This window comes from Mus musculus, chromosome 1, assembly GCF_000001635.26.
Source record: "Mus musculus strain C57BL/6J chromosome 1, GRCm38.p6 C57BL/6J".
NCBI lineage: Eukaryota > Metazoa > Chordata > Mammalia > Rodentia > Muridae > Mus > Mus musculus.
The window spans coordinates 12,835,075-12,861,518 of record NC_000067.6 but is presented as its reverse complement, the minus strand read 5'-3'; the positions used below and the strand labels follow the sequence as shown (position 1 = coordinate 12,861,518).

Here is a 26,444-nt window from a genome sequence, read left to right as displayed (position 1 = left end):
GAGGTCTTGGTTGTGGTTAGGCTTGCCTCAAAGCTCATAGTTCCCTCTTAACTCTAAGGCGCTGTTCATGGGCATAGATTTTCGATTTTTTCACTATGGTGAAGATGGGACTTTGGGCCTTTGCAGCTTTCTCGGGTTGTATACAGAGATGCTCTGCCTCGTCCTCTGGGACTGCAATGAGTGGTCCACAATACATGGATTGTGGGGGCAGTTTGACAAGGATGTTTACCACTTAGTCATGTAAGGTGAGAATTAGACTACAGCTAACTTGGAAGTAACGTGTGACCCCCAAAAGCTGGCTGAAGTTCATTTCTCTGAAACGAGTAACAAGTTTCAACACCTTTTATTTCCAGAAATGTTGCTTCTAGACTTTCCTGAAGCCAGAATTGTTTTATAAAATGTATCACAGAGTATTACATTGGATTAAAAAAAAAAAAGAGCATAGTATGCCTCCTAATATCTTAATCTCTTCACACAGCACATCAGTCAGGACCATAAATATGCTTACTCTGTCACTCAGCAGATGGCATCCGCATCTGAGAAATGGCTGGTTAGGTTTAACAGACTCTATGGTAAAGACTTAAAATCAGCAAGGACTCAACTACACCACATTAAGTTTTCTTGAAAAGTGTTTACTTGAAACACTTAAAGAAAAATATAACTCATCTACATGTTTGAATTATCTAGAAGGAAAAACAAAACCACCATCGAGCTAAACAACAACAGCAAGACCTTGTGAAGTTGAAGGAGACACTGAAAAGTCTCAACGAGGTAATTCTTCGACTGGTCTCTAAAAGTCCAACAGAAACAGGGTGAGCTCAAGAATACAGATTTTCAAAAGCAGTTTTGAACTATGTCTTTTAGAAAACCAGAGCTTGGCGAAAGTTTTAAAAATAATAACGTAACACAATGTTTGTGAAGTTAGCCTCTGTTTTGGTGCACTTAAACTTTCCAGCATTTGTGATTTTAGTTTATCAAAATTGTCTTATAGAATAATAAGACTACACGTATGTTTCCAATGTTTACGCTCACTGATGAAACGGAGAAAGACTGAAGGAAAACAGCCTTTGTCCTGTTCCTTCATTCAAGAGGGCACCCGAGCGTCAGCAGTGTGAGCGTCTATCTAGCAAGCACAGAGAGAGCCGGTCATTCTTGCTTTATTTATTGCTTATTCCCGCAGGATTTATTTCTTACCACCAACATTGTGAGCCATGCCTTTCTGCTAATCAAGTTTAGCACGTCGAGGTAAAATACATGCAATGGTTCCTGGGAAAAGCGTACGCTAAACAATATGTGATCCATACTGTGTGTCCTTGCCGGGGGTCTATTCCTTTGTCCTTCCTAGGACAAAGTGTGTGACTCTGATAAGCCTGTTTAAAAGAAAAATAATAACACTACCAACCAAGCAGACACAGTATTCCAAACTCAAAGTGCAAAATCATTGAACCAAAGATGATGATGTTGAAAAATTCCAGTGGTTAGAAACAAATTCAAACTTCACTATGCAGGCAGAGAAGATATGTTGACAGACTCACCAGGGGCATCAAACTTTTAAAACTTACAAAGGCACAATTCTAGCCATTTTGACTGGATAGATTTTATATACTCATGTCCCTACTATATTCAAAAGATAATACTGTTTTAGTACCAAAAACAAAGCATCAAAACAGAAAATGTGCCCCCACCTCTCCCTTCTTGGTAGAATAGCAAGTTACAATGAGTCTGTGTGAGCATTGCCCACACACGTGCACATGAGTGTCTGCTGTGCACATGAGTGTGCCCAGGGAGGGGGGTGGAGGTGGGGGCTCAGAATGTTGGCAGTCATGATTGCCACCACTAGTTTACTAATCAAAACATGGAAAGAAATATTATGTTAGGCAACATCTAATCTAAGCAGAGATGACTGGAGCGGAGGCACTGCCTTCGAGATTTGGTAGCCACTCCTTTGTATCACTCTGCCCCATCTTGGCCAACATTCTCTCCGTGTGGCTGGAGTGAAGAGGCTGCTCCACACGGGACACATCGAACACCCGATGAACCGGAGTTCTGTCAGAGTGGACAAGAGGACGCAATTGATCTTCAAAAGCATCCTTCTCTGTCTCCACATCCTGGGAACATTTTTGTTGGTGCTGACTGGTGAGCTGATGCCCAAGATGAGACTGGGGCAGCAGCTCTGTCATACCATTGCCACTGACGACGTCACCTTCAGGATGATGCAGCTCCTCCCATCCTATCTGCTTCTCAGTTTTTCTCCAGTGTTCAGAATTCAAATGATTCACTTCTGGAATGTCATTATCCCATTCAAGTTTTCTCTCTGGACTTAACGTTGGTCTGTTCAGATGCAGGGTTTGGAGGTTGACTGGCAAGGTCAAAGGAGGTGTTTCCCCAACCACATGACTTGGGTCTTCACCTGATTCTGCAGAAGCCATCTCTGCTGGCACCAAGCGCTCAGCAGAGGTGACCAGGAAGTCACCACCTTGTGTGGTTGGAGTCCCATTTGCTTTGTTTGGATCAGGGTGACTGTTCAGCAGTGCAAAGGCTCTGTAGACAGCCCTCAGGTAGTTAGTCCAGTCCTCCAGACTTAGTCTAGGGTTAGACCTGTACTCATCGATGTTGCTTGCACCGGATAACTCCTCCAGGCCTTGCCAGCTGGTGTCTGAAGTAATATTGGACTGACTAACCTTCCCATCCATCCCATAACTGTCCTCTGTGAGAAGAGAAACCAAGAGACCTCGTTAGTGTAACAAAACATTTTTGACTCAACCGGATGAGCCATGTAAATATTCTATAAATTAATTTGAAATGTAATAATGGAAAGTATTCTCTCCTAGTATTTGAATGTTGAGTGATGTTTGTATACAAAGGTGACAGAAGGACAATGAAAATAAGAGAAAGGGGAGACTGGGGTCAGTTGGTGAAGTGTTGCACAGCATGCACAAAAGCCTGGGTTTCATGCCTAGAGCACGTAAAGCCAGCTACACACCTGCTACACACTCAGTGGATTGAGGCAGGAGAATGAGAAAGTCAAGACCACCTTTGACTACACAGAGCATAGTGTGATGTGGAAACAGGAGTGGCACTGTTCTGCCTTGTGCAGGGACAGCTTCTGCCTCGTGCAGGGACAGCGTGCTCACTGGGCTTGCTCAGCTCCTCAGTGTGAGAACAGTCAGTCACAGGACAAAGCCATTTATACGGATCAGGTTCCAGGTAACAGATAGACTGCACAATATTTTAATATAATAGGCAAATTCTCAGCGGAGTATCTTTATTTTGTATTTCTTGGTACTCAGTACAAAACCAAATCTTAAGTGCTGCAAGTGAGCTGCTCAGGGATGTTTCTTCATATGCATGGTCCTGCATGGATGCATGCTCCTGGAAGCCACTGTGTGAGCAGGTTTTACATGTGCACAGAGCACACCAGCTTTCTTTCTGACAGTACAACACTGGGCTTAGATGAAATTTAGAAAAGGGGACCCTAGATTAGTGAGATGAATTCTTCATAAAGCTATGCAGAAAATTGATAAGACTATACAAAAGCTACACCTTAGATAAAACCATAAAAGAGATGTCTGTGATCTTCGGGTCACCTGTAAGCTGGAAAAAAGACCAGATACCAGCCCCCGGCAAAGTTGTGAACCCCACTTTGGTACCAGCCTTGGTGAAAATGTAGGGAAGAGAAGTGGAGACAAAGCTAAAGTTGATTTAAAGTGGGCTGGGAGGAAATGCCACGCTGTGCCTGAAACACTGTCCAGAGTCCCAGTGAGTCATGACCTTGACAGTGCAGGAGGGCACTGGGAGAGATTCAAGCTGGCAGGCGTTGGAGAGATGCTCCAGGGAGAAAGGAGACAAGAAAAGGAGAAGGACATGGGTGGGAGAGGAAGAGGGAAGTAAAAGGGAAGACATTTCAAGTCGATGGGAGGGCCCATGACTTCCCCCAAACCCTTAGTAATCCATTGGTAAGATTATACTATATTGAGTTATAACTAACAGGAAAGACACTCCTCCCCCAACCCAGAAATCTTGTAAACTCTCCAAATTAGTGAGATAAAAGCAAACTACTTCTACACAAAATCACTGTGAAAGAAAATACGAAACAAGATCTTCAAAAAAGTATTCCGGTGAAAATGTCCCTGTCCCCTCTCCTCCCCCCCAAATTGATCATGAACTGACCAAACCCATAGAGCGGCCGTGCTGGGTGACCAGGCATTGAGGGCGTGAAAGCATCTGCAGTAAGAAAATCAAGTTGGTAGCAAGAATCCCACAGCCAGCCAAGCTCTCCTTCAGGTCCCAAGGCTGTAGAAAAACAGTTTGAAACCATGGGGAAACAAGGGCAACTATTTGAAAGGAATGAAACCCTTATCTTCATGAAGAAGACAGCACAGAAGTCAGAATAAGCAAGGATGCTTACTGGAGCATCGTTGGAGCCGCGAAGAGACCTTGAGGACGAGCTATGTGCATGACAGGAGTGGACGGGGCAGGGGTTGCACTAACGTGGAGGTGGTCTAAGTCTGTTGTACTATTCTTATACCTTTCCAGTCATGTAGAGATGACAAGGGCTGTCCTGAAGGACAACCAGGGAGGTAAAGAGTGTAGATGGTCACAGGGAAGATGTTCCCAGTGCAAGAAGGTTCCGTGCACAGCTGGCAGATGGACCGCAGAGAGATCAAGGTGTCTCACGGGTCTGGACAGAAACCGACTCTTGAGAATGAGCTTCTAGTCCTACAGGTACATGGACTGTTTGAAATATCAAAGGTTTGAGGCAGAAAGCACTGTATATATAATCTCATAGCCAGGGAAAACTTTCTGCATCTTAGGGCAAGCAGTCTCCCTCTTCCCCCCCCCTCCCTCCCTCCCTCTCTCTCTCTCTCTCTCTCTCTCTCTCTCTCTCTCTCTCTCTTTCTCTCTTTCTCTCTCTCTCCCTCCTTCCTTCATTTCTTCTTTTATTTTTCAAAAAGGGAAGAAAACCCTGTTTTTCAAGACAGGATTTCTCTGTGTCGCGCTGGCTGTCCTGAAACTGGCTCTCTGCAGACCAGGCTGGCCTCCAAACTCAAAGCGATTCACCTGCCTCTGCTTCTGGAGAGCTGGGATTAAAGGCTTGCATCACACCATTCAGCTGCTAGTTCACAGTTTAAATGGATACATTGTGTTAAGTAGACACAGCCTAGTGCATAGCATACTCAGAGTCTTGATTCCACAGGGAACTGCCTTGAGAACTTAGTGCTTCTGCTGTGTGAGGCAATGAAAGAAGAAAGGCCTGAAGAACTCCTTCTACACTGTCACCTCAAGCACGGGAGGCTAACAGAGGGTCCTCACTGGGTGGCTTTCAAGCTATATAAAGAAGAGCGAGCAGGGAAGATGTTGGGGCAACTGTGCAATTAATTCCTCAGGTCACCGGGGTCTTCTCTTCATCTGCCTTCCAGATGCAAATGCTTAATAATTGCTCAGGAAGCAACTTGCTGAAGGTGACCTGGCAGGGACAGAAAGCTGAAACAGAGCCCTTTCCACCAAAGACGTTATTAAAAACCACTCGGTCGGTAAGGGAGCATCTGGTCCATATGGTTTCTCGGGAAGATGCTGCCCACCAACAGTCCTGATGCTCTCCAGACTGTTCTAGGAAACAGAAAGGAAGAGGAAAGATGTGTGAAGAGAGTTTAGCAGAGTAGAGTAAGGCAGAACAGTGGCTCCCTTCGCCCTCAGAGATGTCCACATCGAAATCTGCAGAAGCTGTGGGCATCGCTTTAGGAGGCAAAAGGGATCTTGCAAGTGTGGCCAAGTCTCAATAGCGCAATGTTCAGGTGGAGTCAGGATAGTCAATGGGGTCCTTTGGGAAGGAGATGGAGGTGGAGAGGCAGGATAGTTAGAGCAGGAGATATGACTCTGGAATGTACAGGAGAGAGATGGAGGGAGAGAGAGGAAGAAGAGACACTTATGCTGCTGGCTTCAAAGATGAGACAGCAAACAAGGAATAGATGTCACTTGAACCAGAAAGGACAAAGAAACAGAGGTCTCTGAAGCCCTGAATGAATGCAAATCTATAGATACCCTAATCTGAGGCCAGGAAGAGTCATTTTAGACCTCTTGTCTCTAGAAACTTAAGAGAATAATTGCATGTTGTTTGGAGATGTGCAGTACATTGCTACAAAACCCTATTTGAAGAGTCGTACTGGCACCAGCAGTAGGAAGACTATAGGCAGATACTGCTCGTAAATGTAAGTCCCTTATAATTACTAGTGAAAAGAGTTCCATGTTCTACTAGAAAATCATGCAAAGTGACCCAAAAGAATTTAGTCTGGGAATAAAAGGGTTGTCTTGATGGAGTTTGGTCTGTTGCTATGTATTGAATTATTAAATTCTGTATCCCAAGATCTAGTTGCCCCAAGACAAGCGAATTCCCATGTATGCCAGCTTTTTTTTTTTTTTTTTCAAACCTTGATCCTGAATTTAAAAACTATTGGGTACAGCCAATTACTGGAGTGATTAGAGGCAGTCAGTTTCCTGGCTGGGGGGGGGGGGGGTCTCAGGTAGGGATAGCGAGGAAGGAAAAAGGGAGGAGAGAGAGAAGGGGCTCAGGGGAGGAGAAGTTGTGAACCAGCAACATGTGCCCAGTGAAATGTCCTCCCAGGACACCAGACTGCTGGAACAAAAATAACCCAGGAGGATTCAAACAGCAAGGATTTGGGGTAAACAGCTGTAAAAGTAGCCAGTCCAGCAGTTAGAAAAATAGATTAGGGGTAAACTCCAGTAGTTGCCAAAGCCAAATAAATAAACCACAGTCTGAGTCTCATTGTTTTGTAAGCCAGACGAGGATAAGTTTAAATAAAATTTTCTACATTTAATTTTCTACATTTGCAGATCTATTAATATAATGTAACTTATTCATATATCTACAGAGAAAAATTATCTGAGCATCTTATAGCTGTAGTTTGGCAATTTCAGTTCTCACAATGGCAACAGCACTAGCAAAGATGGCTACTTCCTTAGCATGAAGATGCTCCACATAACTTGGTTTCAGAGTTTATCTCTCTCCCAATGTGATACACTAAAAGCACCTTGTTAGGATCAAGGACAAAGTGAAATCACACTGGAAGAATTAGTCCACTCAGGAGACATTTTCACACGGGAAAAGGATGGACCTGATGCATAGACAGCTCTGTAGCTGTTATGTACGTTTCAAGTTCAGATCTTCTGTCCACTTTCCAGATCTCTCAAAAAACAAAACAAAACAAAACAAAACAAAACAAAACAAAAACCTGGTACCCAGAATTGGCTGCTTCTGCAGGTTGGGTGGCAAAAATATAAGATGACACTGGACATATTTCAGGGCATCAAGCAATGGGATATTCAAGAACAATGGGGAACTTCCAGGAATCACATCATAGAAATCTTAAAGGGGCACTAGTGACCAATTCAGGGCTACTTTGGCCATTACAATAGTGATAAAGGAAAAAGGAAAAGCTTTGCTCTATCCTCATACAAATGGCTGTGTAGGTGAGGAGGGCAGCCAGTTCTTCATGGTTGAACATGACTTCAGAAACACAAGAGGAATGATGGAGTTGGGAAAACATCCATCTGCAGCCATCACATTAATAATGAGGAACTGAAGGCTGGAGTGGAGCTGAGCAAGAAAGTCCTCACTCCAACACCAGACAGATCAAACAAGCACAATGAGTGATCAGCAAAATATCACAACTGCCAGCCAAACCTAGTAGGCTGACGGCATTATTGAGCAGACTAGCAACTGTATAGTGGGCTAGCCTAGTAAACAACACATTAGCTACAATGTAAGGACCCAGAGCCGGTATCCCAATGCACAGATAGCACTGGGTTTTTTGTTTGTTTGTTTGTTTTTGTTTGTTTGTTTTTTGTTTTGTTTTGTTTTTTTGGGACAGGGTTTCTCTGTGTAGCCCTGGCTGTCCTGGAACTCATTTTGTAGACCAGGCTGGCCTTGAACTCAGAAATCCGCCTGCCTCTGCTTCCCAAGTGCTGGGATTAAAGGCGTGCACCACCATGCCTGGGTGACAGCACTGTTTTTATAATAGACCTGTTCCAAATAGACAACTCCTGTCTTGTTGTGAGAACTCAGGACGATCATCAAGTCGAGAGGCAACTGGCTTCATAATGTCCTAACCAACGGTGGAAAGTTGAGAAACCGTTCCAGTAGAGATGACACCAAAGAAAGGTGACAATTTATATGATATATGATTCTGGATTGAATCCAGGACCAGAAACAAACACTATAAACATGACGTTATTGGAACGTTTGGCAACATGTGGCCTGTGAATGTGGGTTAGATAACGGCACTGGCTGATATTGATGGCCTGATTTTAGGTACTGTGAAACAGTCAGTGCAAGAATGTTCTTGGGAAGCACATAGTAAAACACGTCTACACAAAGGGATACGATGACTGCAAATGACTCAGAACTGAAGAAGAAGCTGTGTTGCATGAGAAAGAGGAAATGAGAGGTAAGACACAAACAGGGTGAAATGTCTTGGAGCTATCCCAATAGGCTTTCTATAAATGCCAACTTATATGAAGACAGAACATTAAAAGTTACTAGATATTAGGGCAGTGATGTATCCTGGTTGATGGGGTTCTTGCCTAGCAGATACAGGAGCCCCAGGTTCAATCTCCAGCATCATATAAACAGGGTGTGGTAGAGTATGCCCATAATCTTAGCACTTAGAAGAAATAGGAAGACTGATCAGAAATGCAAGGTCGTCTTCTGGGATCACTAATTGATGAGTTCAAGGTGAGCTTGGGCTAGGACTGCTAATCATCCTGGCCTGGCCTCTGACACTTCTCAGCTCACAAAACCAGACTTTTCTATTGGGCTATTTATTTGGAGAGCAAACACGTGGCTGGCTTTGTTATGAAAAGCAAATCTCTAGAATAAATGGAAAGGATTTCAAGTTACAGATAAGTCTCACCTCACCCTGGAAACAAGAAGGTCATGAAACTGTTAAGAGAATTTCCAAAATACACCTTGGTTTCAAGCCGAGTCACAATCTTTTCTGAATGACATTTGTAAAATATATTAGTTTATGTTTAAGATTGGAGGCCACACACTGTTCCCTCTCATAGACTGCTTCATTTTTGCAAGTTGCTTTGCATCCTGTATTCTGTTTACTAACAAATGCTGTCACTCCCTGAACCTTGTTACACAGCAAGACTGGAATTAGAACTTTGGCAGCCTGGCATTACCATGGAGATGAACAACTATGCCACCAACAACCATCTTCACCAATAGCTATTGCTCTGGGGGAAGAGGCATCAAACCCAGTGTGGATGGAGGTTCGTGGCCTAGAGAATTCAGTGAACAGGACCAGGCAGCCGACCTGCACTACAGAGCTGCCATTGGCTGCTCAGAAGCTCCGGACACACTGGGCTCTTAGGCACGTCGCCAAGACCTCTTCTTGGACATCACAGCACGGCAGCAGAAGTGATGTTCATGTACAAAGGGAAACAGAAATGCCAGCCAGAACTGTGATCCTTCCTCATATGGCATCACAGTCAGTGTTTATGCCTTTGACACAGGATTGTTGGCATCACAAGGCACCCTTATCATACCTCTCACCTCCTCCACCAACCTCCCGGGCCATTGGGTCACATGCTTCCCTTTAGAAGCAGCTCATTGCTTTAGAGATGCTAAATGGCATCAGGCAAGGTGGCAGAGAGACAGAAAACAAAGCCGGGATAGTGGGGCCATTTTCCTGTCATCCCTCCATCTGCCCCTATACCATGCCACGTTCTTTTCCTTTTGTTTCTCTGAGAAGGTATCAGTGTGGATAGTGCCAAACAATTCACACTGTTTTGATAGGAAGTGGCACTTGAGTGAGCTCGTTGACTGGAGTCTGGACACACCAAAGCATCAATGTCCCTTTAGCACCGACTGTGAGGACAGCACCCCCACCCCCACCCTCAAACTGACAATATTTCAGATAAATTCTCTGAAGCTGAAGCTCAGGGTAGGAAAACAGCAGTGGACAATCAGTGGACAAGCTTCCAGTTGTATGACCTTCTTCATGTGGGAGAGAAGGATGAGGGCTCTTAAGGGGTAAGGCTTTCAGGATGAGGGCTATGTATGAAGTTTCATGTATTCACTCAGTTCCGGTATATTCTGGGAACTTCCGGTCTGACCCGGAACACCCTGTGCTTAACCTCTGGCACCCTCTCTCTGTCCCCTCACCCTTGTGAGCTCTCCTTATAAAAATTGCTTTTGCCACCAAAACTGACTAATGACTGTTCACATGGAAATTCTTTGTTCCCTCTGACTTAGGCCTCATAGTGCTATCAAAATTTTCCTTAGTCCTCTTTAAAAGTATTATCAATATTCTTAGATGGAAAAAAATACCTCCCACTTAGTCCCATGCAGCCTCTCTGCCCAACGGTGTAAACAAAATGAAGGAAAATCCCTGCTGCCCCAGAGGCCACTCCCACTTTCCGGTCATGCATTCCTTGCTTTAAAACCGCAAGCAAACAGGCATGCGCATGCGCAGGAGAGAGTCCATGCTCAGAGGCATCTCGTGGGGGTCGATGCATTGATTGACAGCAGAATGAAGGGCCAGGAGCCAGGGATTCGGTGGGAAGGAGGGCACTGTTAGAACACACATGCACCACGACCTATGCTCTGTGCAAGATGGTAATAAACAGAAACTAGTTGAAATGATGGCTCATGCAATTATGGGAAAGAAGCTGCTGAAAATTTAAAAAACGTGTGAATACCTGTGCGGGTCATAGTTTCCTCCTTCTTTAGCTCCTGACATAGGAAAATACAAGAGGAATTAGTTAGCTTTAGAACTCATAGAACTTTCACTATGCAGTTTCCACGAATACATCTAAATCCTAGGAAGAAACAGACTGTGTTAAATACAGGCAGCATTGAAATCCATCGGAGATGGTCTTATTTATTAGTCTCAGAAGGACTGAGTTCTGAGAATAAAAAGGTTTAAGGTAAAAAACAAAACATGGAAAAATGGATTACAATGAGAAAGCAGAGAGAGAGAGAGAGAGAGAGAGAGAGAGAGAGAGAGAGAGAGAGAGAGAGAGATTCCAGAAGTTCATGTAATTCTGAGTAAGTTTTTAAAGTGCACAGCACAGCAGTAAGGTGGCCTGACCTGGCCTGCCACTTGCCCATTGAGGTTCCTGTCAGAGTCTCACAGTGACGCTGTTAAGTCATCTCTGATGAGGTAAGGAGCCATATTCTTTTGGGGACTGAGAGCGTTGTGTAATATTTCTAGGGTCTCTACTAGTTTGCTGTAGATCCCAGGTCTACACAAGGTGGTGTTCCCCCACCCCCATTCATCTCTGGTTTTCTTTCTTTGATTTCTGAGAAAGGTCAGTATAAAAGCAGCATATTTCCAAAGCTTTAAGCTGAACAGAGTAAGCAGCCAAAATACCACTTTGCAGGCATGCTTCTTGCCTGGCTAATTTCCCTAGGTGTTAGTGGGGAATCAAGGTAAGATTCTCATGGGCCTCTCTTGAAGGATACCCACTGCTTAATATGGGATCCTACAGAGGTGGGAATGACCAGCAAGTAGGTTGATCTTTTTGGGAGAAGAACCTCACTTCTCCCTTCAAGTCTATGATCCCCCATGAATTCTACGCTTCAACACTCGGTCCCCACTTGGATAGGCAATCTGGGGAGGTATTGAACCTTTGGGGTGTCACTGGGGATAGGCTCCGAGCATTTACAGTCTCACCTCACTTTCTGTTTTCTGTCATTTGCTTGCGCTTGAGTTTCCTGCTTGCCTACCATTTGCTATCACATTCCCCTATAATGATGGGCTCTTACCCCCCTTGGAACTGTGAATGAAAACAAACTCTTTTTTTCCATAACCAAAGGGCTGTTGGTTTGATTGCTGGGGATGCTGGCTCTACACAGGACCTGCAGAACACAGGATGAGACCTGAATGTACTGAATGTGTGTTTTTCCATCTGGATGGGGAAAAGCGGTTCATTGGTTAAGAGTGTATCCTGGTTGGTTAAGTGCTGCTCCAGGGGACAGGAGTTTGCTTTCTTGCACCATATCTGGTGGCTTGCAGTTGCCTGTAACTCCAGCTCTAGGGGATGATGACACTCTATTCAGGCCTCTTCTGGCACAGCACTCATGTGCACAAACTCAAATACAGACACAGACCTGTGCACATAATTAAGACCAGAGTGGGGGCAGGGGCAGAGTTCTTGCATCTGTGTCAGGCATTGTGACTTATACCTATAGTCTTAGCACCTGAGAGATTGGCCACACTACGCACAGTAACAAGTGTCACAAAGGGTATGGGCTCCTGGAAACTGCTTTTCAATGCCAGTGACTTCGGCTTATCGTCCTGTAGGAATGTCAGAGCCATCTCCAGTTCTTTTTCTTTCCCCTTTTCTGTGAATTGCTGACAATTACACTTCTATAGAAATGGTGCAGACTACAAGTTTTTTCCTTAGCAAGGCACAGGTTGAACAAATAGTTCAAAGAACCACATCTATATAAGCCCAAGGAGAAAGATGTCAGGCACACATAGCAGAACAGGGTCAGAACATCTATCCACAGCCAATTCAGACTCCAAGTTAATGAGCTTCCTAAATATTTTCTATTTTCAAATGGGCTATAGTGGCAAAAATGATAGACGTCCCTTGTCTTGGGCAGGTATGCAGGTGAGGGTGGAGGGCACAGATGATGGCAGGCAGAAGCAGGACACCGTGTGTCTAACACATAACTGTAAGAAGAGCTTCTGCTGTCCTCAGGACTGTTCAGGGCAATCACAAGGACTCATCAAAGGCTCAACCTAACGTTCTCATAGATGCTTCTGTCAAAACCCAAGACTTTCTGATAGAATACACACACACATGCAAGGCATTGGAGGGAAACCCTTACTCAGTAATTTTTGTTCCCTGTGACTGCACCTAGAGGGAGAGACTTAGAGATCAAATTATGTTTGGATCTGTTTACAGAGTTTCTCATAAACACATAGTTCAAGTACCCTAAACTATACGCTTATAAATGGAAATGTTTTAAATGGAGAAATATTGATAATACAAAGATGTTTCTAAATGGAAGTAACATATTTTCTTACCAATGTCCAGGCTCTTGGGTCTTGGGTTGCACTGTTTATACCCTTGGCAGCTTCGGAGCTCCATCAGCTGTATGTGTAGCTGATTTAAGATGCTCCGTTCTACTGTGTGTACTGTATTTGTGAGCTGCAGATAAAGAAGACAGGACAATGGACTGCAGCACCTGTCTGGTTATCTCGTTTCCAACTACCCTCATCAAACGAAAACATATTGTCTTACCTGATAAGGATCCGTATTCATGTCGAAATATTCCAGAAAGCCAGTAGCAAACTCACAAAACAGGAAATTGTGCGTCTCGTTGACTGTACGCAAACACCAGTAGGTATTGTTGTTAGAACTTGTGCAGGCACAGAAAGATCCCACTGTTGGAGAAGAGCGAAGAACAGCACAAAGGAAAGAATGAGAAGGCCTCATAAGCTGGCTATGTCAAGATTTCTCTACAAGCTTCATGGTTTCTGTCTTCTAAGTGCTGTGATTGGCTGTCAATGACAAGTACATCCTTTCCTTCACACAAGCTGGCTGTGAAATCTGAGAATGCAAGGGGTCATAGAGGCTGAAGAGCAAGGTCAAGTGTCAGGCCACTAAGTAAGTTACCCTCCCTAACTCTTGATGGTAGTATCCTCCAAAACTGGACAAGTGACTGGAGTATTGGGAGAAGAGTACTAGAGATTCTATTTGTGGTTATTTTTATCCTTTATGGAAGAGGAAAACATAGTTGTTTCATAAAGCAACAGAATTAATGCCTTTGCTTTGTCTCAGAGTCACACAGCCAGTGTCACAACCACACATGGAGGGACAGTCTTAGATAAGGGTGGAGCCCAGCTTGATGGAGTTGAAGAAAATGTCATTTGTAATTACAGATGACCCTCTCCAGCACTGTTCTTGTATATAAGAGTATGCATGTATGCATGCATGTGTGTATAGCTTTTTCTATTCTCACCCCAGTTCTCAGATAATGACTCTGAGACTTAATATTTATTAATAAATGACTAGCTATAAGCTTGGGCTTGTTTCCTGACTAGCTCATAACTTATATAGCCCGTTTATTTTATTTTATGTATGCCATATGGCTGGTTACGTCCCCTCAGTTTCAGGGACTTCTTAGAGTCAGGGTGACAAATCTTCCCACTTGATGATCTCCTAGCACTCCTCTCTCTATCTGGATGCTCACCCTCTAACCCTGCCTCAGCTTGATGGACATCAGCTTGTTATGGACGGATGCTGCTTCTACACACTACACAAGAGAGTCTATGCTCGTGTGTGTAGGTACACATGTGTATGCATTAGAGTACAGAGAGCAACTTTGGGTGACGGTTACCTTGATTTTTGAAACAGGATCTCTCTTTAGTCTGGAACTCCCTAAAGCAGTCTACACTGGCTGGCCACAAGCCCTGTGGAGCTGCCTGTTTCGATCTCCCCAGCAATGACATTGCAACCTTGTTTACTTAGCCTAGCATTTTATATGGATCCTGGGATGAATTCAGGTCTTAATGTTTACATGGCAAACACTTTACTGGTTGAATTTCCCCAAGACCTCTCTACAGTATTTTAATATTCAGTGAGATTTGACTGTCAACATCTTTTGCATATAGGCTCCCTGGCTAGCTTTTAGAAAGTATTTAAGAAACATCAAATTTTAAAACAACCCATTTGCTCTTTTTGTTAAAGTATGTGTGTGTGTGTGTGTGTGTGTGTGTGTGTGTGTGTGTGTGTGTGTGTGTATGGGGTGGTGGTGGTAATGGTGGGGCTTCATAATGCACTTTTTAGCAAATATTTCTTAAAACACTTAGGATATGCACAGGAAATGGGATGTACTTCTGATGTAAGATGTTTGTATATCTTACCTCATTTAGTTCTCAAAGGACTGTTAGACACATTATTGTTCCCATACCCACGTGTACGTTGGAAACCTAAGGACCAGCATCATGTAGCTGACAACAGGCAGCAGGGGAGTCTGGCTGGAAGCTGGTGCTAGGTCTGAGACTACTGCCTTTTGTCATATTAGAGTCACTAAATATGGCGTCCAAGCTAAAGAGGGTCGATCGATCTTTCAAAAGTGAAGAAGAGATTACATTTTCAAATATGTTAATAGGCCAGATTTTTTTTTAGGGCAGTTAAAAGCTGAAGGGAAGGTGAATTCTGCTCCATAACCCACCACTAAGAGCTGCAACCTCCCCTGTGCCGATGCCCCCAACAGGGCTTACTTGCTTTAGCTGGTGAATGTACACACTACTCTTGGTGCTGCCCAGCATATGGGCTTGGAGCATGGAGCCCAGGATTGCCTCAGATCCTCCTGAGTTCCAGGAGAGTCTGGACAATGACACGTGTCAGCAATGATGGCATACAGATGGATAAACATCCCCTGTGGTCTGTGTTCTGCACATTCCCCTCTCCTCCAGTCCAGAAACACTTTTACAAAAGACTGTCTGGGAAATGGAGAATATTTTCATTTGTTTCATTTTTTTCCATAGAAAGTGCTCTCTGTACATCATTCATAATTTATATTCTTTCTATGAGAACATTAGTTCATTCCTACATATTAAAATCCAGGCAACCAAATGCTTTTAACTTATGCAGAAATTTACCAAATCAATAATTTAAATGGGTTTTGAACTTGTTTCATAAACTATATGAGTATAATAACTTCTGGTGGTTCTGCACAAATAATTGATAAATCTCAAGGATGTTAGAAATTTAACAGTGTAATTTCAATAAATGACTGTTTAGTTAATGAAGGTATTAAAAATTGAAGATCATCATTGCCTCAGCATACAAATGATGCAACCCACTGAATCAACATCTGACCAAGTCTTTCATGTAACCATTCCATTCTTAGAGCAGAAGAAAAGCATGCTTTGGTGCCTGGCATTACACTCACTGGGACTGAGATCTATAAAAAGGAACCACACCTTTGTGACCTCCAAAGGTTAAAATGAAAAGGACTCTTAAGATGGTTTTTCTGTTATCAGTTATGTTAAGTTTTTTTTATAATACACAGGTCAAGTTAGTGTAATAGTATGAGGAGCCTAATTAAATAAGATCAGTGTGTTCATTTGTGTAACTTGTGGGCATATAATAAAAAAACATTTTAAACAGGTTGAAGAGATCTTTAGCAGTTAAAACACTTGTAATGAAATCCAAAGGACAGAAGTTCAGATCCCAGCATCCATGTAAAAAAAGTGGGTACCACCTAAATGCTCTAACTGCAGTTCCACATACCCAGCACCATCTTCTGGCTCCATATACACCTGAGTGCATTCCTAGAGACAGACACATAGAGCAAGCAACAGAAACATGCAGACACATAGATACAGACACACACGCATACACACACACACACACACACACACACACACACACACACACACACACACATAATTTAAAGTTTTTAATTGAGAAGGAGAAATGGCAGAACAGGGCTAGAACATACCATGTGGGTCTTTCCTAGATATGCTAGTGTGTTGCTTTCATAAGAGGAAACAAGACAACATTAGGAGGTCATTCTGACTTTGAAGGATGGTTTGCAGACAAGAGGAAAGGATGTGGGAGACCATACAGGAGGTTTGGCTGTGCCTGGGGCATTGGCTTAGGCAGGAACTGTAGCAGCCGACCTCCTAACATAGGCAAGCTATAATTTATCCTCCCTTGTTCTTCAAGGGGCTTTCCAGTCCCTGGTGCATCACATTGGTTCCTTCTGCATGACATCGCCACCAACTTCATCCCTACCTCACAACCCCTGCTCACAACCTCACTCTGCTGGGATGTTGATTTCTTCCATTTGGACAATGTTCCTACAGCTCTTTAGGTTCCAGCTTAATTGTCATCTTTTAAAGGGGCTACAGTTTGGCTATGAGAGTCCCTCAAGGTCCTGCAGCATTGTCACTGGGAAGCATCAAGCCTCTCTGAGCTTGAACCTACTGGGTCTTACATCACTGACATGTAAGCTTGATGAGGTCTCTCTCTCTCTCTCTCTCTCTCTCTCTTTCTCTTTCTTTCTCTCTCTCTCTCTCTCTCTCTCTCTCTCTCTCTCTCACACACACACACACACACACACCTTCCTTATCTCTAAAGAGTCCCCGTGGAAAGTTTAACTGTTTATTTCATTCCATAGCCACAAAGTGTAAGTATCTTCCGTAGTTCACTGCTTGCTTGCTTTTCTCCCTTCTCACTAGAATTAAAGTGCAATAAGGACAGACCCCCTCCTCTCCGAAATCTGAAAGGTCTCACTGATTTCCAACACTCCATTTCAGGAGCCACATTAAAAGCTGTATGCTATGACTACGCCTCACTTGGCCTCACTGTGATTGTGAACACACATGTAAACACAGACCCAACTCTGAAGCAGTAAGACTGAGAGGCACAGGCTGCCCAGGACTGGCCTGCCATGTCTGAATGATCTGGGAGAGCGCCACAGGCCAGTTTGATAAGCTACCTGGCTCCCTCTGCTGACCCTCATAAGGCTGGAGTTTTATCTGTGCTCCTGGTAAGCCTTCAGTTGGGTGGTGTGCCCCGCCAGAGCCGAGGGCATACACAGTTCCCCACTGCCAAGGGGACATTGTGCAGAGACAAGAGAAAGCAAATGTATTTTATTCAAAATGGCACAACTAGTCCCTACCCTGTACTGTGAAAACAAAACAGAGTATTTGTGTGGACCCCAGGGTCTTCCACCAAAGGGGACCAGGATAAAGAGGGTGTGGGCTCTGGGTTTACCGGATGGATCATTACTGTGTTTTTATTTGTTTGAAGATACATGCATTAGAATTAAAGCAAAAGATGGACCTGGGAGAAAGAGTAGATGAAGGGGAGGAGGTGGGGAAGAGAGGGGAACCTGTAGTCAGGATGTAATATATGAGACAAGAAGAATTTTAAAAGACAAAAAGACAATTAAAGCAGAAAGCAATCTATTTGGAACAAAAGTGCCCAGGCATTTATTGCTGTGGACCTAACAGGTTTATGGGCAGAATGGGCCTGAGGAAGCCTCTGTGTGAAACCTCAAGGAGAGACTTGGTATGTTTAAACAAAAATAACAACATTTCTAGGAGTAAAAGCTAGTATACTGGTAATCCTAGTGTGAGGGAGGCTGAGGCAAGAGGAAGCCAGCCTGGGTTATATAGTTCTAGGAAGCCAGCCTGGGTTATACAGTTCTAGGCCAGCTTATAGGATACACACAGAGACCTTATCTTTTAAGATCAGAACAAAGGATGGGAGAGATAGCTTAGCGGTTAAGAGCACTGACTGCTCTTCTAGTCCTCCTGAGTTCAATTTCCTGCAACCACATGGTTGCTCACAACCATTTATAAAGGGATTGGAGGCCCTCTTTTGGTGTGTCTTAACACAACTACAGTGTGCTCATATATATAAAATAAATAAATTTTTTTTTAAAAAATCAAGCAAAAATTAAAAAAAACCAAACATAACAACAAAACAAAACAAAGAAACAAACAAAGACTCCAAAGTTTCTAAAGACAAGTAATTTTTCTTTTTTTTCTAGCAAAATGATTTGGGCACAGAATGTGACATTTTCCATTTGGAACCCCTGGATTGACTGGTTTACCTGTGTGGTTCTCAGCCTACATTAGAACAATAGGAGGCGCTCTCTGCACTCCATGGGATGTACCCCTGGGAGACTTACAGTTCCAGAATGGGGCAGTCTGCCAGTGGTTGTTGTCATGGGTGAAGCAGGTAAGGCCAGGCAGGCTACACTCCTCTCCCTTCCTCTGCCGTTTCTTCTCCTTCCTCTCCTTCTTCCTCCTCCGATGCTCCTTGAAGAGCTGAAGTTTGCTATCCACCTCCTGGGCAGCAGCCTCCCTGAACGACCAGAAAGTACTTTATAAAACGTGGGATTGTTGTTCTAAGCCGTGGACAGTCACATGAGCTCGGGTGACCTCTGCTTTCACAGAGGGCTTCAAATATAGCCAGTACCATGGAGGTAAACTCGCTCAGGACAGTTCTCTAGATCTGCACTGAATCTGACGATCACTTGTTCTTAAGCATCGATAGGAAGAAAGGTTGGCACGAGTCAGGGCATCTTGCCAGCCACAAGCTTTGAACAAATGATGTGATCTCCCGATAGCTCAGTACACATCAGGCGGCCACAGAGTCAGTGATTGATTAGTTGGCTTGCAATGGGATTCAAATATCCTTTGGCAAATTATACATGATAACATTTTAAAATAAAGGTTTTTTGTTTCTTTAAAATATTTACTTTTTGAGAACTCCATTTGTGTGTACGATGAGATACGATCATAGCCAACCTGCAGGCCCCCTTCACACCCCACCCCCACCCTGCATGCCCCCTTCACACCCCACCCCCACCCTGCATGCCCCCTTCACACCCCACCCCCACCCCTGCATGCCCCCTTCACACCCCACCCCCACCCTGCATGCCTCTTTGCACCCCACCTCCCACCCTGATCTCCCTCTGCACATCCTCATGTCTTTTATTCTCTGTAATAGCCCACTGAGTCTAGTACTGCAGCATGGACGCTTACCAGTGGTCCAGCCCTAAGAGGAAGGATGCTCCCTCCTCCCACAGCTACCAACTGCCGTAACTTCTTAGTCAGGGCTGGTCCTCATGAGCTCTGTCTTATGCCCCTAATCACTACTGCTATGAGCTTCGGATCATAATAGCAGTGTCACGTTCTTTCCCCACCTCTCAGACTCTTTTCACTTCCTTCCCATTCCTGAGCCTCAGCAGGTGATTTTGGTTCTCCGCATAGTTTAAATGTCATTGATGTTCAGATACTAAGCCTCTCACACATCCAACTTTTGCTATTGTTTAAATATCCAAGTGCTTCTTTCCCTCTTGAGAGGCCAGCACTACCACAAGCCATTCTAGGTCTGTTACTCTCTGCCGATTTCCACCACAGACCATCCTATGTGGAGTCCCTCCTGTCACCAGGGACAGCCCCAGCCCCAGCCCCAGTGCACAGACAGGAAGCCACTCACTTGAAGGGGTGAAGGTGACTCTTTAGCTTCTCCTGTCGTTTGACACCTTTCTCTTTGTTGTAATAGCTGCAGGCCAGAAGGTTAGACATGAGTCTAATATATGTAACCTCTCATTCGATTAAATGGTTCATAACACACACACACACACACAGAAACATTCACACTCACTCATACACACTCACACACACATACCCACACACTCACACACACACCCATACACACTCACACAATCACATACCTACTCACACACATTTACAGAAGCACTCACACACCCACACACATAACTCATTCATACACTCACACAAAAATACACACACACACACACACACAGACACACACACACACACAGACACACTCACTCATACACACTCACACCCACACACCCACACACTCACACACACACCCATACACATTCACACAATCACATACCTACTCACACACATTCACAGAAGCACTCACACCCACACACATAACTCACTCATACACTCACACAAAAATACACACACACACACACACACATTCACATACAAATACACACACACAAATATACTCACACAGACACACTCACTCACATGCATGGCAGGAAGTTATTCTTTTGCCATTATTTCAGTGGGGCTTGTTTTTTGCTTAAGTGGGTGCCATTTTTAATTAGACTTAAGTGGGTGAAGCCAATATGTCTGATGGCAATGGCAATGCCTTCACACACAGCATTAATGAAACATGACGCAGTCTCGAGCTCTTCTCTCTGGCTCATTTGTGTCAGGGACGCATGCTCACCTCTGCTGTGTTAGGAGGCGCCCTAGGACGCATGCTCACCTCTGCTGTGTTAGGAGGCGCCCTAGGACGCATGCTCACCTCTGCTGTGTTAGGAGGCGCCCTAGGACGCATGCTCACCTCTGCTGTGTTAGGAGGCGCCCTAGGACGCATGCTCACCTCTGCTGTGTTAGGAGGCGCCCTAGGACGCATGCTCACCTCTGCTGTGTTAGGAGGCGCCCTAGGACGCATGCTCACCTCTGGTCACCACAGCCACACTCCTCAGGTTTCCTTTTCTTTAGGTGTCCCCTCACTTCCCTTAAATTCTTAATTTTATCTTGTAGAACTTCAATCTGGAAAACACATAATCATGCAAGCTTTTAAGATCAGGATCTTTGTTTACAGAGTCTCCTCCACCTTATTGGCTGCACTCCGTGATAATGACTATTCCCAGAACAGCTGAGAAGAGCAAGCCATAGAACAAACACGTTTACTTCTATATTGCCAGTGTGCCAGACACATTAACAGATACCTCCTGTTTTCTCAAAACCATGCAAAAGACCATCAGATTCATCCCTCCCTTTCCCACTCTTGCTCTCAGTAGGACTACCACTACATCACTGGAGGACGATTAAATCTCTTGGTGGATTTTCTAGTTTTTAGGCAATTACAAAAATGAGGATATGGACACATGGTGTGACCCTCCAGTCACAGCAGGGCTAAGGAGCCGAGCACACAGCCCTGTGGATTGCTGTGTTTGTTTGTATGTTTGTGCGGGGATGGACAACCAAGCTCTGTATAACTACGCTCTACCCAGCCCCAAGGCTGACCTCTTTATCAATGTAGGCCTTATGGTCCTTCCACGCTCTGGCTGACTGGTACAGCTCCCTCTCACAGTGGATTGTGTCGTTTGGAAGAATAAAGCACCTGCAAAAGCAAGGAGGCCCCGGGAAACAGGCTCACTATCAACAGAAAAACCACAGACAGACACCAGAGAGAGCAGAGAGCACTCTACCCTTCGCCCTTGTCTTGTAGATAAAAACACTGATCTGAGAGCTGATCCCCTCACAAGGATAAATGAGAATGGGTCCTGGCCGCTGGCTGGACAAGGGACAGGGTCACTGCTTTGTGACAAGATTATCACCAAGAACACCTTGCCACACTTTTCCACATTTATCCTCCCTTGAACAGGATCCATTCCCCAAATTAAACTCTTAAAGTGTCAGCAAGTGCACACACAAAAGATTAAGAGTGCATTTCCACGTGTGGATACATGTGTATGGATTTTCAAAGTCACAATTCAAAATGGCTTCTGGGCAGAAACACATCACTCCATCATTTTGCTTTACAGAAAGAAAAACCTCAAACAGCGCACGGACACTCTGATGCTTCCCTTCTGTTTGGCTGTGCGGGGGCTCTATCTAGACAAGCCTCTGGCTAGACAAGCGCTTTACACTGCTGCACTAGACCTTCAGATTCTCCATTTTTTTCCCCCATTTATCCCAAGCAGGACCTGAACTGGAGATCCTGCTGAACATCGGGGGCTGGGAACATAGGTGCACTCCATGATGCCTAGTTTAAACAGCGCTGGGATCACCTCCAGATTCCAGGGCGTATTTGTTTGCTTATTTATTTTTACTTGTGTGCATGGGTATTGCATCAGGTGCATGTGGCATCTGTGGAATTCAGACGTGGGAGTTGTAGCCCCTGACATGGGTTGCAGACAGTTGTGAACCTCTATGTGAGTGCTCGTAACCAAACCTGGCTCTTCTAGAAGAGCAGCCAGTGTTCTTCATCTCTGAGCCAACTTCTGTAATGCTCTAAGTCTGGAGGACCACGGAGAATGGAAGAGTCCCCAGAAGTCCCCAGACTTGTGGGTGGAGGTTCCACCCATGCCTGCTTAGTTGTGATATGACAGGATTGCTCTGCCTGGTTCCCAGCTAATGAAACAGAACCCAAAGCACATGTCCAGGTCACTGGTGGTTCTAACTCCTCCTGCTTCCTTGTGTCCCTTGTTGTGCCTGTAAGCCTTTGGACACTGCATTACTGAGCAACGCTATTTCTTTTTGCAAAGTGCAATGGTGATTGTATGGGGCGTGAGGTAATGTTGTCCTCCAGCCTGGGAACTACATGAGGAGACTCACTTGTGTGTCACCCGGACAGTGGCGGGTAACCCCACAGCATTGTTGCTGTCTGCCAACATCTCATTCCTGATGTCACCAGCAGCAGCCTGGTGGCCAATGAAGCCCTGGTGACCCTCATCATGGCGCTTGGCAATGCTCCTTGGTGGTAACACTTGCAGTTCTTCTTCTTCCAGGTTGATGTCATATATTTCACCTTCGAATTCAACAGACAGGGACCGAGTCTGCCGGGTGTGCACAAATCTGGGCTTATACTCTGGAATGAGAGGAAAAGTCATTACCACGGATGAACAGATGTGGGTGGGAAGGAGAATGGTATCACCGGTCATCGTGGAATGTTAGAGAGGAACACAAAGTGCAGGCTGAGTAGCCTTGGGGCATCTTTGTCCTGGGTAGCTCCTGAAATCACAGCAGCAAAAAGCATGCTCTTGTCCTGGTTGGGTCCTGTCAAGGGTGCTAACAGGCTAAAAGCTGCCACACTTAGTTTTCTACATGAATGGCTAAGGTAGTCAGTATAGAACTATATAGCCCCTGCTTGTTATTAGCTTCAGCTGTCCTTTGTATACTGCTTATCTATCTTGAATCCATAATCTTGAAATGAAAGTATTGCCATAATGGTCCTTACACTGAAAAAAAAAAAACTTATGAGCTATCAAACATGAATTGGTTCTATTATTCTTTCTGCATGAGGGAACTGAAGCACTGGGTTTTGCTGGGCTTTCCCTAGGTCCTAGAGCCTGAACACGCTGGGTCCTGGAGCCTGAACGCACTGCCTCACCACTGCCTTGAGCTGCTTTTTAAAAGAGACGACCCCTCTCAACACCGCACATTTACACAAGTACAGGGCAGCGCTCTAAAACGACTAAATTTGTGAATGTTTGCATCAGCCATGTAACATTTTGAACACTTGATATTAAGAGTAAGGCCGCTGCGCACCTGCAGTGCACTACTATGGGATGCTGCCTGATGTCCGCTGGGTCCTGGCTAAGGGTGTTATTGTACAAGCTCTGACCTCGGCTTTCATGCTTGGGCTTTGCCAAGCACACTTCTCTGGAATCTTGTCTTCAGCTTCCTAAGTCACGAAGAAGAGTCACAGAGACGAGGGAATCGCAACTGTCAGCCTTCCTACAGGGGAGCTTGGTCCCTATAGGACCCCTTACTTTCCAGGTGCAGTAGTGGCTGCCATGACAGACGACGACTTGCACCACTATCACCTCAGGAAAAGAGGAAACCTGCTCCTGTTGTAGGATGCAGTTTGAAAACTTTCTGGCAGGGGACAGTGTTCCTGCTGCTAAGTGGGATGCTTGTATCAGGGGGCCTTGTAACCTTATTAATTCTAGCTGTGATTTTTCTTATGAGGTTTAAGTGTGAAATTTCCTTCCAGGAGGAAAGACAATCCCGTAACTCTGTGTACTGGCTATAAACCACTTTAAGAACCAGTGAAGACCAGTCCACCTAGATAAGGAATTCATGGCCCTCTAGTCTATTCTGTTCAGCACAAAAATGTCGCTTTAAGGAACTCTGAGTCTCTTAAGTGTTTTGTGTCCAATTAAACAGAACTTATTTGTTTCCAGACATAGAATGTGCACAGATTTGAGCCACTTCTCTAATATGCCACGAGGTGGCAGTAGACTATCATTCTTCAGTAGATGTTCCTCCTGTTTTCTGTAGTCTGTATCAATCAGTTACCTGAGAGTTTTTACTAAAAAAAAAAAAAAGAAACAAAAAACCTGTAGGCAGTAAGGATATGCTGTACTGAGTTCAACTAATTTGATACTGCCACTCAACAAGATACAAGCGTCTGACAACATTTAAAGATACAGTCTAAAACATGAAAAATATGCGTTTAAAAACTGCTCATGTCTTTCCTCTAAGGTTAAACACACATGAACTGATTGATACCTAAAATTTAACTTTTAAATCAAGTTAAGGCAGGCATATTAGAGCATTACCATGAAGGTAAAGTCAGATGGCTCTAACCCTCCCCCACTGGTCCCGAGGGACACCCGCTGCGTGTGTGGATGCCCTGGTCCCTAGGAAGTTACTAAGTGGATTTTTATTCTATACTAAGTGAAAATGCTCGCAAAGTAAAATTTCTAGCTGATCTTTGCTATCTTACTTTAAACTGAGCAATGATTTTTGCTTTTATCCTGAAATCTAGGCACCGAGAACATCTCATTTGTGTGTGAATCACGGGGGAGGTTGTCTTGAAAAGGGATCCTCCTGCCGCTGTATGTGTGTGGGGTGTGGGGGGGGGCTGGGGGGGGTCACAAGGTTGAGCTTACTTGGTGTTCCCTTGTTCCTCAGGAACTGCCTTTGATTCTTTCTCTGGCTTCTGCTCGAGCGATAGCCAGAGTCCCTACAATGGCACTCTTTGTCTTTGTCATGCAATCCGCGAGAGTAGAGGTTGCGTGCATTCTGACGGACCGTGAGCAGGTCGCTGGGTCCCTTACACTTGTGGATTCGGAGCTTGCCGGATGTGTCCTCGATGCACTGCCAGTTCTGCAAGAGCCAGCGGGAAGCAGTTGGCGATGCTGAGCCAGTTGTTATTTACAAAGCACCCTAGCAGTAGCTAGGTGTCCGTCAGTCCGGTCCCCCATCATCACCTCCCCCCTCCCCCACCCCTGCCCCGTCCCTCACTGCTAATTCCATTAAGGAGCATAAATGAAAGGGGACTGGCTTTTAAGTGACCCTGCAGTAACTGCTCAGTTCTATTTCGTTTGTGGCAGGCACATACAGATGACAAATCATTGGGAATCAGAACTGCCTCGATGACACTGGCGCTGATAAATGAATCCTCCGCCCCCAGACTAAACAGTCTTGAATGAACCGTGTTAAAACCCTTAGTGTCCCAACACGGAGCCAGCTGTCAGCGCTGCTTCCACCAGGACCCCAAACTGCCCCATTTGTTCTGGAAAAACAAACTTGCCTGCTTTGTTCTCTGCCTCTTGGTTTCTAAAGTGAGCCTGGGCAGAGTGGCAGAGGAGCAAGACGGAGAGGAATTTAATTTGAGGCCATTACCGGCAAAGCCAACTCTGGGTATCCCAGACATTGGCAAACTCATCGTGTTTTCTTTTGATTTTCCTTCTTCTCCTACAAACTCTTCACGCCCGCAGCATGTGGTGGGTCCCAGGGAGACTGATTCGACCTTCCCAGAAAATGCGCTCTGCGGGGGTGGTAGTGGGGGTCGCATTGGGGTTCCTAGTTCCTGTTTTGTCCACAGCTGTGGGAATGCAGCAAGTTCACAGTTCTGGTTCCAACAATGTCTTTTCACCCCGGGAGGCCTCTCAGAAGCCCCTCTCCATTCGAAAGGCCCAATAACTTCTTTACATTTCAGTTTTTCTCTTACAAGCCCTAAAGGACTCACTGGTCAGTAGGAAGAATCCTGGCCTTCATTTGAAGCTATGTTAGCAAGACAACAGAGTGAGCCTGGATAAGGACTAGCACTGTTAAATGTATCCTTTTCTCCCTCCCATATACAAGTGTCGCCTGTGTGCTATTATTGTGTGTATTTCAATGCATAGGTTTCTAAGCTGACAC

At 44.8% G+C, this 26,444-nt stretch overlaps 1 protein-coding gene across 8 annotated transcripts in view; it reads right to left on the bottom strand.

Annotated features, from left to right (window-relative positions):
• Window positions 1-326: 326 nt before the first annotated feature.
• Sulf1 (sulfatase 1) overlaps window positions 327-26,444 on the bottom strand; it is a 168,996-nt gene continuing 142,878 nt past the window's right edge. For 5 of the 8 annotated variants that reach the window (XM_006495510.4, XM_030253970.1, XM_006495513.4 and 2 more), the window contains 9 exons: window positions 25,190-25,406; window positions 22,908-23,160; window positions 21,594-21,690; window positions 21,022-21,116; window positions 20,011-20,076; window positions 18,695-18,870; window positions 13,282-13,424; window positions 13,065-13,188; window positions 327-2,707 (listed from right to left, as the gene is read on the bottom strand). In XM_006495510.4, coding sequence (XP_006495573.1) covers window positions 1,890-2,707; window positions 13,065-13,188; window positions 13,282-13,424; window positions 18,695-18,870; window positions 20,011-20,076; window positions 21,022-21,116; window positions 21,594-21,690; window positions 22,908-23,160; window positions 25,190-25,406 — 1,989 coding nt within the window. In that variant the 3' untranslated portion in view covers window positions 327-1,889. Of the gene's footprint in view, window positions 2,708-10,725; window positions 10,760-13,064; window positions 13,189-13,281; window positions 13,425-18,694; window positions 18,871-20,010; window positions 20,077-21,021; window positions 21,117-21,593; window positions 21,691-22,907; window positions 23,161-25,189; window positions 25,407-26,444 lie in introns of all 8 variants that reach the window. The other 3 variants (NM_001198565.1, NM_001198566.1, NM_172294.1) reach the window with 1 other exon arrangement.